This window comes from Aphelocoma coerulescens, chromosome 3, assembly GCF_041296385.1.
Source record: "Aphelocoma coerulescens isolate FSJ_1873_10779 chromosome 3, UR_Acoe_1.0, whole genome shotgun sequence".
NCBI lineage: Eukaryota > Metazoa > Chordata > Aves > Passeriformes > Corvidae > Aphelocoma > Aphelocoma coerulescens.
The window spans coordinates 42,417,772-42,434,418 of NC_091016.1; the positions used below are offsets into that span (position 1 = coordinate 42,417,772).

General features: G+C 36.5%; 1 protein-coding gene across 1 annotated transcript in view; it reads right to left on the minus strand.

Moving 5' to 3' along the window:
* Positions 1 to 400: 400 nt before the first annotated feature.
* The window catches only part of MEMO1 (mediator of cell motility 1), a 29,139-nt gene continuing 12,892 nt past the window's right edge, over positions 401 to 16,647 (minus strand). Inside the window, exons 3-9 of the mRNA XM_069009951.1 lie at positions 15,259 to 15,327; positions 13,249 to 13,361; positions 11,817 to 11,928; positions 10,718 to 10,860; positions 9,503 to 9,579; positions 3,942 to 4,046; positions 401 to 2,648 (exon numbers count right to left, since the gene is read on the minus strand). Coding sequence (XP_068866052.1) covers positions 2,517 to 2,648; positions 3,942 to 4,046; positions 9,503 to 9,579; positions 10,718 to 10,860; positions 11,817 to 11,928; positions 13,249 to 13,361; positions 15,259 to 15,327 — 751 coding nt within the window. The 3' untranslated portion in view covers positions 401 to 2,516. The remainder of the gene's footprint in view (positions 2,649 to 3,941; positions 4,047 to 9,502; positions 9,580 to 10,717; positions 10,861 to 11,816; positions 11,929 to 13,248; positions 13,362 to 15,258; positions 15,328 to 16,647) is intronic.

Consider the following 16,647-nt stretch of genomic DNA (forward strand, 5'->3'; position numbering starts at 1 on the left):
AGAAAAGTGAACAGGACTGAATATTCAGTATTGTCTAAACCAGACACTTTGTCCCAATAGGCTATAATCAAATGTGTATTTAAACAAGAATAAAATGTGTGGTAAAGCTAAAATAATGAATTAATAGCCTTGAGTGACGATTTTTCAGGAGATTCTGCTTTTCCTCCTGATGCATCTTAAACAAACACACCACGAAACAGAGCACTGAAGTCAACTCCTTCCAAGCCCACCAAAGGCCAAAAAAAAAAAAAAAATCTGAGTTCTTTGAAATCCGGTATTTTCTGCTAAAAAAAAAAGGGGGGGGGCTTTTAAAGTTAGAGCAGGTTTCACAAAGCTTTAAATTTCTGAGTGGGTTTCTGAACTGTCATTGCTGGTTATTACTAGTAGGCACAAACTCCCATTTTAATTAGAAACTTTATTTTGAAATACATTATACAGTTTACATGTGAAGTGCTTTCAATGTAAGATATTTAATAACATTATGCTGAGCAAAATGGCTGACCAATTTCCTCAAAGCTCTTCCAGTTATGGGCTTTTTTTCATTAAAACTAGCTTACAGAGCTAAGATGCAACTTAGGCATTTGTATTCAGGAGCTAATTACTATGTTTACCTTAGGGATAAAGTATATACTTAACTGCTCCAATTAACTGTATGTTTCAATAATGATGTTAAACATTTGGCATAAGACTGAAAGAAACCCAAGTCCTAATTAAACTTGTATTCACCAAAGATTTTTTTTAAAAACTTCATGATCAAACTACTTTGTTAATAAGGCACAGTCAGACACGTATTTACAAAGACTGGCTACCAATTCAGTTTTACCTGCACAGCCTTCTTGCTGGTCTGTCAACAGTAATCTGAAAGTTGTTTTCCCTGTCTGCTGCTGAGACATTCCAAGAACAAGGCAGAGCAGTAAGGCAACTAAAAGAACAGGCATGCACAGGAGTTTGGCATTTGGGATGGATTCTGAACATCTGCAAAGTAGTTCATTTTATAAATGGAGCATTCACCTGCTATTACTTAAATGGTGGCCAACTGTGATAAGGAAAATAGAAGTGATGCAAGCAGAGGGTATTTTAATAGGAATAAACAAGATGTCTGGTATGCTTTCAGCTAAGACTTTGCATGCAGCAATTCCCACAACTTTCAGAGATAATCTAAATTGAATTCTCAAATTCCCCTCTGCCACTTAGAAAAGCTGAATGTACCAGGAGGGTTCTTGAAAGCAGGTGAAATATCAAGGAATAAGATCTCCATTTAGATAATGAGCCAATACTGCATCCTACTTTGCATTTATTAGAACAAAAGGAAGTCTTCAGGAATGACAACTGAAATAATTACATCATTATTTTGCCTGGAAGAAAGTTCAAGAACTCTTAACATGGGATGTTTAAAAAACATGACACAATTCTACCCGCGGCCAAAGAGTAAAAAAATAAAAATGAAAAAAAGAGAGAAGCCTTACCTTCCCCTCCCAAATAATCTTTGAGGAATAATTGCTTGAGATTGTATGGCTTCTGTGGCCTATGAATGCCAGATACTCTAAGAATTATCATTTTCAAGCTACTGCTTGTTTTCAAATTTTAGTCATTTGAAACAAAAATACTTCATCTATTTCTCTTGAATAATCAAACTGAGCATAAAAATCATTCAAAGTGTATTGCTGATACAAATTTGTATCACATACTAAAAGACACTACTTCATAGATTAACTGTGAAACAAAAAAGATTATACAAAAAGTTTTTCGAATTCTTTTGCACAGCTGAACTCAGTGCAGGTTTAAGATAAAAAAATCTGTAAATGAAATAGTCAACAAATGTTGAATACAAAATACATTTTAAAGTATTTTACAGAATGGCTGAATTATCAAGCATAAGAACTGAGGATAAAGGATGTTAATGACAAGCAGCCACATACAGAACACAAAGCAATAAGTTTAAATCAGACTATTTTGGTTTGTGTAGCCCTTTATTAGCAACTAAAATAGAAGATATCTGTTGTACATCACGGGTAGTAACTGACTATACTGGAGTTTTATTATATTCTAATACAGAATCATTTATAAATGCGTTGTTTTCCTTTTTTTTTTCTTTTATTAAAAAGCTTCCACCCCCTTTTTCCCCCTTTTTCCGTTTACAACTTGCAAAACTATTCTGAAAGCTGAGTATATGTGCACAGGTCTGCAAAGAGTGCAAATTTAGGATATGGTAAATGCTTTACATGTTGTATTTTTAAGGACAGTCTACCACCATGCCTTCATAGCCATTATCTTTTCCAAAGAAAAAAAAATCTCACAAAAATTCTGATACCAGCCTTTCTTCCATTGTCCTAAACAAGAAAGCATTTTTAAATGAGTTGAAACTAAGGAAGGACTACACCTACTAGAAAAGAACAGAGTTCTATTAGTTTGAGGTTTCAGTATACCCAAAGACCAGGGACTGTATCTTTGTAAGGGCTAGGCTGGGACCCCGTATACAGAGTGTGTGCAGGTGCCATCCCTGAGCATTCAGCAGTTCAGTGGACCATAAGTGCTCCAGCTGCATAACTCACTGAGCTGTCTTGCCAGTTTCGACACTGGCTTGACTGAGCGTAATTCAAAAATGAGAAGCTCATATTCATTCCATTCTTCTGGAGCTCGTTGATAGCCTGAAGAGAGAAAAAGAGCTGTTCAAAATAAGGTGAATATCAGTGAAATTGCATTTCCTAGTTCTCAAAGGTCCTTGCACCGTCTCTCACAAGCTCATTATATAAGCACCTCCCAGTTTTGAGTGGACCCAGGCCACTTCTGTGCTGTTTCATTCACTGATGCACTATCCATGCACTTCTCTAAAGCAACACTAAGCTTTTCATTACAATCTTTTAGAAACAATGCTTCCCCAGTTCCATGGGGAATTTATACAGAAACACAGATACAGCAGGTAAAAACCCTACACCATTAACACTTTTCACATTCTATTTCTTCCATTAAGGAAAAAGAAGGTACAAGGATAATTTATTAAAGTGTGACAACTGGCAAAAGCAAATGAACAAAATTTAGCTGAGATTCACTGCAAAACTAACTAACTATCTGAGAGTAAGAGTTGGGTACACTTGCAGAGTTGTCATAGTACTGAACTTCGCTACATGCATCTCCAGTATTGATATTGCTCATACAAACTTTTACAGACTCCACTTTAAAAGGTTTCTCTGTATGTTCTCCATTCAGACTACATTCCCAGTGAATTTAGTTTTCCCTTTTAAAAAAGTTAACATGCTTCCTGTTTCAGATTTGGATTACAATAAAAATACAGTGAGATTCACTCAAGCAATATGACAAATCTGCAGCACTCCAGCAGTGCTGTAAAGCAGCTGCAACCAAATTTAGACAACTAAGTTAAGCCAGGTTTATGTCCGCACTGCATCACCAAAGCAGAATATATTAACCAGAAAGCAATCTGAATTCTAATTGCTGTTAATCTATGAGTTAATGGTGCACTGCTCTAATACTTACAGAGGCCCTTTCTCATATTTGCAAAACTCAAAAACACTGCCAGACATCACAAGGCACTCACAATAGCTAGCTAATAGCAACATAGAGAAAATATATACATGTTTGTAAGTACTGATTCAAAAGAGTAACTACATACTTCTTCAGGGACATGGATTTATTTGTTTATTTAGGGCCAAGAGAAAGTGAATGATTGCATTTCACTGAAATTCAAATGGAATGTGGTCCCTCATCTCCCTTAGGGAACTGAAAACCCTCAGCCCTTTTAAGAGCTTACATTTGCCTATATGCAAGACACAAAAATCAGAGACCAAATTGAGAACACTTAGAAATAAGTGTTCATTCAAGGCTTGATACTTCAGAACCAAGTAATACTGCAGCAATATTGTGTTTTAATAAATGCAAACATTTTTCTAAAAGTTACATTCTTCAACAAATCAAAAGTTACTTACATTTAATAGCACTCCAATCGGATGTCTTCCACATATTGTATTATGGTATTTCTTCAAGTAATTGCTAAAAGATACAGGATCTAGCTGCTCTATAATGCTCATACCCTGAAAAATAATCAATAGCAATAATTACATTACACATTCACAAGCAGGTGTTTATACATCACCTATATGTTACCACAGAGCAGGAGGAAAACCCCTCTACTTTGTACCAAGGGTATCAAGGGAATCTCAGCATGTGAGCTCTACCTTGTAGTCATCTTGTTTCCATTCCTTGCCAAACTAAAAGTGCAGGAGCTCTTCCAAAGCTGTCAATAACCCACAGATCTGTGAAGTTATCTTTGCAAACACCAGTGAAGCTCATGTTAAAAAAGCTCCTCCAGCAGACTAGTTGATCCCCACCATCCAAGAGTGCCATCCAAGAGTGCCCTACTTCTGTAAGATTTGGTACAGCTATAACCAGACAAATTTACTAAAAGGGCAAAGCAGGAAGAAGTTGTGCCGCCACCTGCTCTCTGTGGTAACAGAGTTCAGGGCCAAGCACTTGTCTGGGACTTCTGGATGTCCAAAAACCCTAGATAAAACCATTACTACACATATGCAATTCACATGTGTAACAAGCATGATGTATCCTGGATACATCAGGCATGCAAGGCAGTTGATCTGGGCATGGGCTGGCCATTTGCTCAGAGCATAAAAAACAGACCCAGAAAACGTCTAAAGCACTATAAAGTTGGTGCACAACAAAAATGTAAGAACCAGGAAATGGTGCTTCCACTTTACATGAGACAGTCACATGTATGCATCCTTTCCTCCATTCAGAGCAGGACCCATGGGCCCATGGAGTCATGCTAAGAATACAGTACATGTGTGGAAAACAAAACCTCCCACATATACAAACGTTTGCATTATTGAAGGCAAAAAAATTCCTACAACTCCAGATATAGCCTACTCTTACCCCATCCCATAGAGCAGATCAAACAGCATGAAAGTAGTTTAAAAACGAGTCTAAATCAATTATTGTCTTAGTTTCATCATGGCTTTGCTCTTTCACCTGTATTAGACTCCACTCTCTTTTTTTCCTTCCTCTGAAAATTATTAATTCCCTTCACCAGGGAAATGAGCTCCAGACACTCACTAACTCAATAAAATACATAGTTATGTTGCTTCTATTGGTGAAACAGTAAGTTCTTCCTTAGAGACGAGAAAAACAACATATACTTCGCATGGAAACAACTGGAGGTTGATACCAGGAAAGGAGATAATTTCTTCTAAGATTTCTGCATTTGTCTCAGCTCTTTCCCCTGCTTTTGGGTGATAAAAGGAAAAGCCACAATGCAGGAAGCAGTCAGTCTGAAGTCTCCATGTCAAGAGTGAAATCTCCAGAACACTCTGCAAGGGTGTTGGCTGAACTGGCAGATATCAGCTAATTATTCAGACTGGATCACAGCTTACAATGGAGGAGCAGAAGATTCCCAGGAGAGCTGGGAGGATTATAAAACAGCAATGATAATCACTACCCTTGTGTACTTTTAAATAGAAACAGACATAAGATGAATTCATAAAGAAATACATTTTATGGAAAAACAAAACCAAGCTAAGCTAGCTAATTGCTGGTAAGAGCTCAGTTCTTTTGGAGTCATGGAGAGGGTGTTTGGACCCCTGGCCAGTAATTACAGCTGTTAATCACTCCAGATCTACAGAGCCTAAATGAGTGCCAAAAAAAAAAAAAATTGTAGCTATTCTCTAACTAGCAGTGATTACATAGAAACCATTTCCAAAGTTTCCAAAGCATATCTTTGAACCATCCATTTACCTGTAGATTGTACATGTCAATACACAGCTAAAGAAAGCAGAACTAAATTTGACTACATACTCAAGTGAAACTGAAGATGCATAAAGCACTTACTCAGATACTGAACAGTTCACGAGAACACATTTTATCTGTTTGTAAAACCCTTTCATGAACTTTTAAAAAAATGAAAATGGCTGCTCAACTGAGAGACTCGTTTTACAGTTTTAAGTCACTGGAACATACTGGGCAAAGGCATTTGAGCATTTGTCTCAAATGAATGGAGATGGATTTATGAGAATGCCTAGTAAGCTTATTTCAATGCACAATTCAGCACTGCAAAACACTTACAGCTACGCAGTTCATCCCAGAAAATGCTAACAGAGTGCCATACATCACAGACTGGAGAAAATCCATAGGGAATTGGTATGAACAGATATCCTATAAGCATTACGTTGTACTCAATTTTTCAATCTTTTGGATTCAGAAATCATTGTGGCAGAGGAGCAAAGACTACCAAGTTTGTTTCTCAGTCTAAAACAGTGTTGAGGAACAAAGGAAACATTTTTGCCAGGTTGCTTTATTTTTCTAAAAAGCAGAAGTATGAAGCTAATAATTTTCAGTATTCAAAACAACTCAGCCAGGCATGGCTTAGAACAGTTAAAGCACGTAACAAAACCCACATGATAAAAGTGTAACCACAGTTCCATGGTTTATCACATGGTAATTATGCCATCACATAAAAACTGCATCCTTCAGTTAGCCAGATACTGCTAATGGCATCTACAGTATCCTAGCACAGTGCACTCAGTATGATTAAAAACTTTACATTTTTAAATACCATCCCTTAATAGAATCATGTACAAGCCTGCAAAAAAACTTTAAAAAATAATAACCCTATACACATATACCCCAAACAAACAAACATCCCCTCCAACAACCTATAGGCTCATATTATACTATATGCCAAGAATGCTTTGGCTGGTCGAGCTAAAGTTTTTTATCAGTTATTCCAGCTATTTCTTCACACTTAAAGATCTAAACTAATAGCACTCCAATAGAAGTGGAAACAAATTTGGTCTTATTACTATCCAGCCCAACTATCTTTGCATGTGTGAGTCACTCAGACTAGATGACAAGTAACCACCAGGAAAATTACTGTCTGGGCACAGAGAAGAGAACAGGGACCTGGGTACCCAGGCAGAGAGCCATGGTCTTACATGATGCCCAACCTAAGAAGCTTTCCCAGGCTGGAGCACTGCGGAAGGTCCTGCAACAGTGCAGCAGCACTGCAAAAGCCACCAGAATTCAGCAGGTCATTAGAAGTACCTGAGAAGCCATCGGTGCTGAGCATTTTTCCTGGACAACAACTACTGGCTGTTCCTGCACAGCACTCCTCAGTGCCTGCATTTTCCCTCATCAGCATTCAGGGTAACACAGTCCTCCCGTTGACTCAAGTGAGGAGGAAAGTATCCCATACCAAATATACACTCGTATAAAATGAGCAATCCGGCAGTGAAGATTGAAGTGGACAGCCTGCATTTTCAGGCTAGTCAGTCAAAAATAATTACACTTCAACAATGTCTTAGAAAATACTTCCCCCACTTTTACTTAAAAAGATAGCGTGTTTCAGGTTATGATACACAAACTACTGCACATCAGCTGCTGAGTTATAACTCTTCATTTGAGGATTCTCCCCTAAGACACCCCTTCTCACCATGAGGCTATTTCCTCCTTTTGCCATTACATCACAAAGTGCGCTGTGGTGACAGCGGTCAGATCAACAATTACCATGGAGAAACTGATGCCTGCCCAGCAATATTTACTACTCTATTTGTTTTATGCTGGAGTCTAATGGCTCTAACTTAGAACCACAGCAAGTAAAACTTCAATGCCCAAAGCGTTCAGCAGTTTTTATTCACTAGATGAGAAAATCATCATGCATCTATATGTAAAGTCCAGTCCAATTAAGGAAGAGGCCATCATCCTCCCCAAAGGCATTTCTAAGGAAATATGATTTTATCTTACCCCAGAATACCTTCCTGCTAACAATGTGCTCAGCTGACTGCTTTCCTTGTTAGGTCCAATAAAATTAAGCCAGTTTTAGTACAGTTTTGTCTCTATCTTAATGCTATTTTGTCTGTGTAGAGGCCTACTGGTTACAACAGTACAAGTTTGTTTAGCACATCAAATCATATGAAAAAATTCAATAATTATCTAAGGAAACAAGAACTACCCAAGTGGGACATAAAATTGAACAAACTTCCAAGAACTGGAAAACAGAGAGATCTTTGTGTCTTTGTGAAGACATCTTGTTTCACCCAAAAAAAAAAAAAAAAAAAATCACCCAAAGCAAAACCTCCTCCATACAGTGTCTGGAGTCATGTGTTTAGATATGGCATTATATAAACAAGCAAAAAATAACCACAGTACACTGCTATACAGCATGTTTAGTTTTCCAGTTAAACTGAAGATCAAAAAAGTATTTTTATAGTTATTAAACAGTAGATATGATTTTCCATGTTACAAAAAATGTCACTTCCATTTGGCTGAATAACAAAAGAAAGAGTTGGTGCAGCAACATATTCCCTAAAAGTAATTAAATGCCAAAGTCCAGTCTTCCTTCAAGCTTTCACCACAGAAGTTAACAAGGGGAAACTAATGTTTGCTAATGCACCATAATCTGCTCTCCTGCAAAAATACTGCTGCTGATTCTGGGATTCTGTAGAAAAACACTTGTCTTGACAGAGAAGCCTCTCAACTGACTAAAAGCCTTATTAAAGGTGGGAGAAACAGAATGAAGGCAAATTATTTACTCTTACTATTCCAGTGATGAATAGAAGAAAAACAAAGAGGTTAATATGGATACCCAAAGCAAAAAAGTCTAGAGATCTCTCCAACAGATAGGATTTATTCCTTCAAGACAAGGAAAAAATTAACATGCCATGAATAAGAACAGTTCTCTCTTCTAACAGATTCTACAGAATTTACATAAATGATGCAAACAGCTGTAAAACAAATTTTAAGGTTACATATTTCCAGAAAAATTACTGCTATTCTGTGCCTTAAGTATAGTCTTGAACATTAAGTTATTGGGGTTCTTTTTAATTTAAAAAGAAATCCTTGGCTCCTGTGACTGCAAAGAAAATGCAACATAATTGGCATAGGACCTTTCTGTATGTAGCATTCCTTTCAGCCTTTGGCCAAACCCAAAATGAAGTATAGTCTACTGCTTTTTCCCCACCATCTACTACACAGCAAGGGGCATGGGGAAGGCTACTGCCAAGGAAACGGTGGCTTTCATTTTCCTGACCAGTGCAATGCCCTACAGCCTTTCTTCCTCCAAATGGATGTTGCTGAAACCCTTTGCATAATCACAATGCTGTTTCTATATGCAGGTATCACAGCTAGCAAGCTGGAACTACCACAATTCTCCATGCATAATTTTTATTGCTTTCCAAATACACAAGAGGGTACATGGACAGAAATTACGTTACATTAGAGCTTTTTAGGTAGGTGAACATGCATTTATTCTCATTAATTATGCTTACTAGTTTATACCTGCAATATAATTGTGCGCAGTCAGTAGAAGGGAAGATGCTAGCTAAAACCAACAGCTAAATTCTTATTGTGGTAAACAAAGGAAAATTATACATTCAATAAAATAGCTGATCTATAATATCTTGTTAGAGAAATTTCTGAAGTGTTCAAAGAAATGGAATGTACAGGAGAAATTTGTTAGTTAGTTCCACCAAATCTGAAAACTTACCATTTTATCTAGGTGCTCAATGGATCTATAAATTTCTCCTTGGGATTCATCATAGTAACTGTAACGGAACCTCTGACCTTGAAACAAAAATCATGTATAAAATAAAAAAGGGAAAAATTGTAGCTAAAACACTCCCTAATACTTACTAAATATTTGAAAGTATAATACTTGCAAAGTAGTAATCTTCATTTATTTTATACTTTTTAGCTCCATTGAGGAAATTCTAGGGCAATCATGAAGTAGCAGCCCAGAAGCAAAGTAAAAAAAATACACGATGGGTGGCTATATTCCTAAAGAGAAATCTACTATGTAGAACTGACACTGAAGTATCACTCACTAATTGCCTGTTATTGCCTTGGAATCCAATTCTACCAATTAAGAAATAAAGCAACATTTCATTTTGCTATCTCTCTTGACAAAGTCAACCATGGAGTCAGGCTACTTCTGCTTGCACAACAATACCCACAGTAAATGAAGGTTAAAAGAAAAAATTCATGATAATTCAATGAGCAGTTCTAGATGGATCATTAGCCACAACAGGACCAGGTCATTTTTATATATACTTCCACCTACTCCACAATTCAAAGACAAGTAAAACTTGCACTTAATTAAGTTGACCAAAGATGACAATGGAAAAAAAAGGAAGAAGGTCTGTTGTGTAACGTATCTTTCTGAAGCAGTCCCTTTTTCAGCTACTATCACATTTAAAAGAAAAATAAAATTATAAAGCAGGACAGAAGTCAAGGCTTCTGGAGTCTTTATAGCTCTGCCACCAAGATGAACTAGGGTGAATTGGCATAAATAATCCATCTGCTATCTTACCCAGCAGTAAAACATACAAAACTTATTTCTAGCAGAGGAATGTGGCCATGCCCTGTGAATTTTTAGCTAATTTGTTTTGAAAGTTGTTTTGAGGTGCTTAAAAGAAGAGTAAAAAGAGCAAGTAACTTCAGACAATTATTTCATTGCAACAGTAAAGAGATGTATATAAACCCACACACCTTCACCATTTTTTTCCTCCACTATACTGAAAACACATTACCACATCAATATTTTTCACCTATTATTCCAGACTTTAAAGTCTTTTTTAACTTTACAAAGGCATTTAAGTTGCAAAAATACATTTACCAGAAGTTTAAATGTTCAATGTTTAATAAAACACGTTATTTTAAAATATCTACAAATATTCAATATATAATGAGACATGAAACTTACCCCAATGGCAAAAGTCAGAAGAAACCACAAAGAGGTTACTAGGATCAGCTAGGTATTTACTGAAGAGTTTTCCAAATTCCTGCTCTTTTGACTCACTCAGTGCTCCGACCAACACAGGAATAATAGTAAACTCATCCTTATGGCTTATAAGCAAAAGAAAAAAGGTTGTAATTCAAGTAACATCTGAAGATTTTTTTAGGGCTTGCTAACTGAAACAGCAGAATGTTTAAAAGTTAAAAATGTTTATCTGACGATAGTAATTTGGTAGGGTCATAGTAGGATGTGGTTTTAGAACCTCAAAGTACTTCAACTTCAGAAAACACACACCCCCAAAATCAGTATTTCTCCCTGCTGCAAAGTGAAAACACCAGGCAAACAAAAAGAAAAGACACAGTGAAATCAGGAATGAAGTAAGAATTAAATTCTCCCTGTACAGATGCTGTGTGTTGGGTAATTCACCAAAGTATATAAAACGTATATGAAAATGCTCAACATAGTACCCAAGTATATACCGATACTCTAGGGAAAATTCAAAACACAATGGAAGTAAGAAAAAAAAAAAAGGGGGGGGGAGGGGGGATGGGGCATGTGTTAGGGAAGAAACCCCAACACAGACTGACATTTTTTCCTTAAAGATGACAATTTTTACTTAAAGTAAACATCTGAAACAGTAGCTATAAACACACCCTTAATTTCAAAATTAGTATTAAGGCTCCGAAGAAACTTAAAATCCCACAGAAAACCACCTGAACTTCTTTCAGAGCTGTCTTACAAAAGTGGGGAAAAAAAATCAGCTGTTGAGAAAAGTTCATGAAAACATGTCTAATATTAACTCTGTTAAGGCAACCTGTTATAAGAGGTGTTATAACTTCATCATTCATATGTTTGCTCTGCTCACAGTTTCAATTACAGCAGCTTATCCTAGTCTCTGACCCTCTCCTTACAAAAATTTTTATTGGGGGATGGGGGACTATGAGCATTATATACACTATCAGGCCTTCTATGCCATAAAATGTATTATTTCCTACTGGACTTCACAGTAGCTCAAACATTTAATGCACATAATGTTCATTCTTGTAGAAGTAATTAGCCCTAGTACCTTTCCATGGCTTTAGCAGTATAAGGCAAATGCATTTCAATACTGTGTTCATCTTCGTCTGTTTGTAGGGACATACGCTCAAACATTCCAGTCTTCCACAATTCTCCATAAACTGAAATGAATGAAAGATCAGTTTTTACTACTTTTTTTTTTTGCTTATTTTTGAAAACCACTACAAAAGGTGCAAAAAGCAAGCTACAGTGTACCTTTATCAGAACATAACCACTATAAAAAATTATTTGCCAAGGACTCCAAGGGCTATCATCATAAATAATTTGTTTCTAAATAAATTCAGGATTAAAATTATGTTGAAGCCATTAAAAATAAACATAATTTATTCAGTTTACAAAATAAGTGTATTAAATCAGTGACCTTATCAGTATATTGAATAAGATTTTCAGTTATGATACAAAATTTAATTACACAGATAAAATACATTTGAAAATATACAACCATTTCCCCAGTCAATGAACTTTTATCTTCATAAACTGACCTTTTTTTTTAATAAAAATTCATCAGCTGAGCCATTGCTGGATGTGTTACTATTTAATAGAATTTATTACTGACTGAATCATGAAATCTAGAGACAGCCACAACTGATTAAGTAATCAACATTTGTCAGTTATCTTTATTCTCAAGTGTACTTGAGAGCATGCAGAGTCATCTCTACATTTTGAAAATTCTCCACTGGATGAAGAATTTGACATAGGGCTGTGCCCCCTTCTCAGCTCCATAAAGGAGTTCTACAGAAAGCAAAACATTTCCTACCTATGGAAATTCCTGCAGGCACTATGTAGAAAGCCTGAATTTGCTTGCTTAATCACAGTTACAGTGAAACACAACACATCTGTGCTAATTAGCACTTTTGAAAAAGATGCTGTATCACTTAGGTATACTTCAAAATATCAAATTTATCTTCACTGCACTTAGTTCAAAAGACTGGTATTTCATGGACTAACAGTATTTAAATCTACAAGTTAAAAAGTCACATGCAATAATGCATCCAAATAAAAGCAATATTTTGTTTCTCTGTTATTCCTCTATCAGAAATCAAATTCAAACTAACTAAGGAACCTTTCTTTCCAGCAAGAATACTTCACAGGAAAATGGAGAAGGTGTTTAGTGAGCTATTATTTGATGTAAAGCGTTTTTAGTTTTAAAACCCTGTGGCACACACTCAAAATAGAAAAGATAAGCAAAAACGTAGAATTCTTTACTTGCCAGAAGGAAAAGAGATGTTACAGTTATAATGTGACCATGTCTGAAACAACCAGGACCTTTCAGAACTTAGTTTTTGCTGCACTAAAACCAGATTTGCACTTGTATGCCACTTACAGCAAGGAAGTGCCCAACAAGAAGAAAATCCTCATCACTGTAGTACCACAGTCAATACTCAAGCCTCAGTTAAGTCCAAGCTTTATCACACACTTACTCTTTTGGTCAATTCGAAGATCATACAGAGGTGTTCTGTAAATGTCCACACTGGAAAGTGCACATCGGGAGAGGGGCACGTGATGGGAAGGCCCAAGAATGAAAATTTTTCGGCTACAACAATTAACACAGAAGGCCACAATTCAGACAACTGCAATTGTACAGCAACTTGGCTTAGAGCAACAAGTTAAATAAAAATGTACAAAGTGATACTTTCTCATGGCTACAATAGTTTTACTCTGCTGTCAGTAAGATCACAGATCAATCCGTGGCCCAGCCTTGCTCGGTATCCCAGAAATTATCATGAGTTCAGTTCAATAACACTTCCTCTAGCCTTAAATCTCTTAAGCAGGTTATTTATCAGAGGGTACTCATCAGCTAGAAATTTGCACTCATTTGGAGACCAAATGATGTGTTACAGTCACTTAGAACAGATTTTTGAATTCTCTCCTTGAATCAACACAACCTTTGGCTATGCACCACCTTCAATAAATACATGATCAAATAATGATTATGGGTTTGTCATCTATTCAGAGTTTTTCACTTATTTACTTCATTAGCCTTACTTAGGTTTCACTAAATTAAAATTTAAATCCTTCTCAAATGCTGGGTTTATGTTGTTATATGTTAAGGTTTTTTTGTTGTTGCATCAACAACAGGGACTTGGACCTGCACATTCACAGCTTTAGCTGATACTGCAACCTTTTACAGGTCATCATGATGTTATTTCATCAAGTCCTCAGTTCCTGGCTCTTGATTAGATGTTAAGGGTCTCCTGCCACAGGACTTACAAGAAAAAAGAAAAAAAAAATATAGGCAATTCAGCTTTTCAGATTCAGGATCACATCATCTTGTTTCTGGCACTGAATTAAAGGGGTGAGAGAGACATGTAAAGTTTTGAGGGGTTTTTTTTAACCCCTTACACAGGGAATGCCATAACAAGGTATACTAAAACACAAACTTTCTGCAAAGCTAATAAAAATAAATATCCAAACATGCAACAGTTTAGCTCAAAGCTGAATTCTAAACATCCCATGCAGTAAAATAGCAAATGATCCAGCAAGTTCAACCAACTCCATATCAGAGAACCTAGGGAATGCAGCTTGTTCAGGAAATTTTAGAGAAACTAGGTGTCTGTCATACCATGAGCTATTTTCAGATCATTTGCAATAGTTTAGAAAGAACTAAAACCATTGCCTTTGAAAAGTGTTACAGCATGTTATCTTATGAACAACTGATAAGCCTAGCCAGTTTTTATTTATCATTGCAAAATACATACTTTGAGTATACACTGGAGAGGTTTTGAATTTTTGTCATTTAAAAAAAACAACACTGCTGTCAGCAGAATATAACAAGAATTATATTCCTTTACTCAAAAATAACTAGATTCATATTTTTAGGGGAAGGCACAGACTACAACAGCATGTTGGGGTTTTTTTTAATATTTCTTTTTTTAAACTTGTTAGAAACAAAAGTTCATTTAAAATTATTGGAATGATTAACTTTCACTGACTTCACATATTATATAAACACACTGGTCACTTTCTCCACAGCAGAAGAGAATCCTGGCAGTATTCAGCCCATAATCCTACACTGAAAAACCAATGCAGAATCATGGTGAAGTATTTCAATAGACTTAAAAAAAACCAAACAAAACCTCACAACAATAACAAAAAAAACCCAAACAAAATCCAAAAAAACCCCAACAAAAACAGCTTGGGCTTTTACAAAAGCAGTGGAACATCAGTAATAAACTGTAGAAAGAACATCTTTAATCCCTCCCTTGTAAAAAATTAGTTAGCAATAATTTTAACAATATTACTGTTTTCCCCCCTTTTGTAACATCCAATTTGAACATTTACAATGTTCAAACAGAAGTGATGCATAGAAGGCCAAAAAGAATACTAAGTTAAAATTTCAGTACTTCAAGCTGTAAGAATGTAACAAGAACATTCCACTATCAGCTAATTGCAAGGGCCCTAAGCTTTGTAAAGAAAGCTGTAACACTCACGTGATATTAGGATCCACTTGTTTGTAAGCATGGGCTGCACAAGATCCACAATAGGTATATCCTGCATGGCTGCAAATCAAAGTGTACAAAATGTTAAGATGTTAAATACTACTTAACATCTTAAATATGTTGATATTAAATGTTAATCTCTTAAATTTATTATTTGTGCCCAGTGAGCTAGAAATTGTAAGAGTGATCCAAAAATCAACTCCTGAAAGAGCAGGAAAGCACTGCTGCAGTACTGATCACACAAGACACATATTTGTTGAAGAACTGGCAGTAACCATTTACTGAGTGATTAAAAAACTATCAATGACCACTGAAGAGTTAGGAAAGCTCCAGATCAAAGGACCTTCCCTTATTTGTAAAGGATGCATGCAGACTGCACAGCCACCTGTTAGGAGAAGCTCATGATAATGCCAACAGAGCAGCCAGGGAACAAGGGAGTGGCAAACTACTGGAGAAAGCTCTTCTAACCACACTCCAGTAACTGAATATAACAACAGTAGAGAGGCCTTGGCAAAAAGAGAAGTACATGTTACAGCAGATAAAGAGAGAATAAAACTGCTCTGTCATTTAAGAATATCCCAGTGACAGAATGAATGTGCACATGGAAAGGAGAAGGTGGCATCATGCTAGCTTTTACTGCAGAGAATGAGCTACATGCTTCACCTTCCTTTCCTATCACTCTGGCCTGGTCCTTTCTCGACCTCTGTTCCTATGTGTGTGCTCCAAAACAATTTATAATCATTTTGACTAGTTGTTTCAAATACTGCCTTCAAATCTGAAGGCCCATTCTCTTCAAGACCATTAAAATGGGTGAAAATTCACTTTACACCACTAAAAGCATTAATTTCAGAGACCATTTGTTCCCAGAGTCCCAGGTCAAGAGGTAGAAAATGGCTCCTGGTCACTTAGCAGTATGCCCACACCACAGCTTTACACAATGACACTGAGAACGATGCATGCTGCAAGCCTTGAGATTCACAGGATGTTTGAAGGTACAAGTTCCCACTGACAGCACTGAAGGATTTTATATGTGCTTATATTTATGTATGCTCACACACATCTGTATTCATCCACAGACTGATACCTGGAGCAAGTCATCTTCAAAATGACCCTGGGATTCTACTTCAACATCACTTACCCCACTCATTCTGAAGAGCTCAAAAAGGTACTAACATACATACTAAGGAGAGAAACAGCAGACCGAGACCTCACGAACGGGCAAGGTATGTTATTAGACAATGTCAGGAGAGCCTGCTGAAATGTTCCCACTGCTACAGGCTTCTTCCATTGTCCATAAAAATATTAGACATATCTCACTTCACCAGTGGCAAAAAAAGGGCACAGTTAACAAAAAAATGTGGTGAGATCACAGGAAGACCT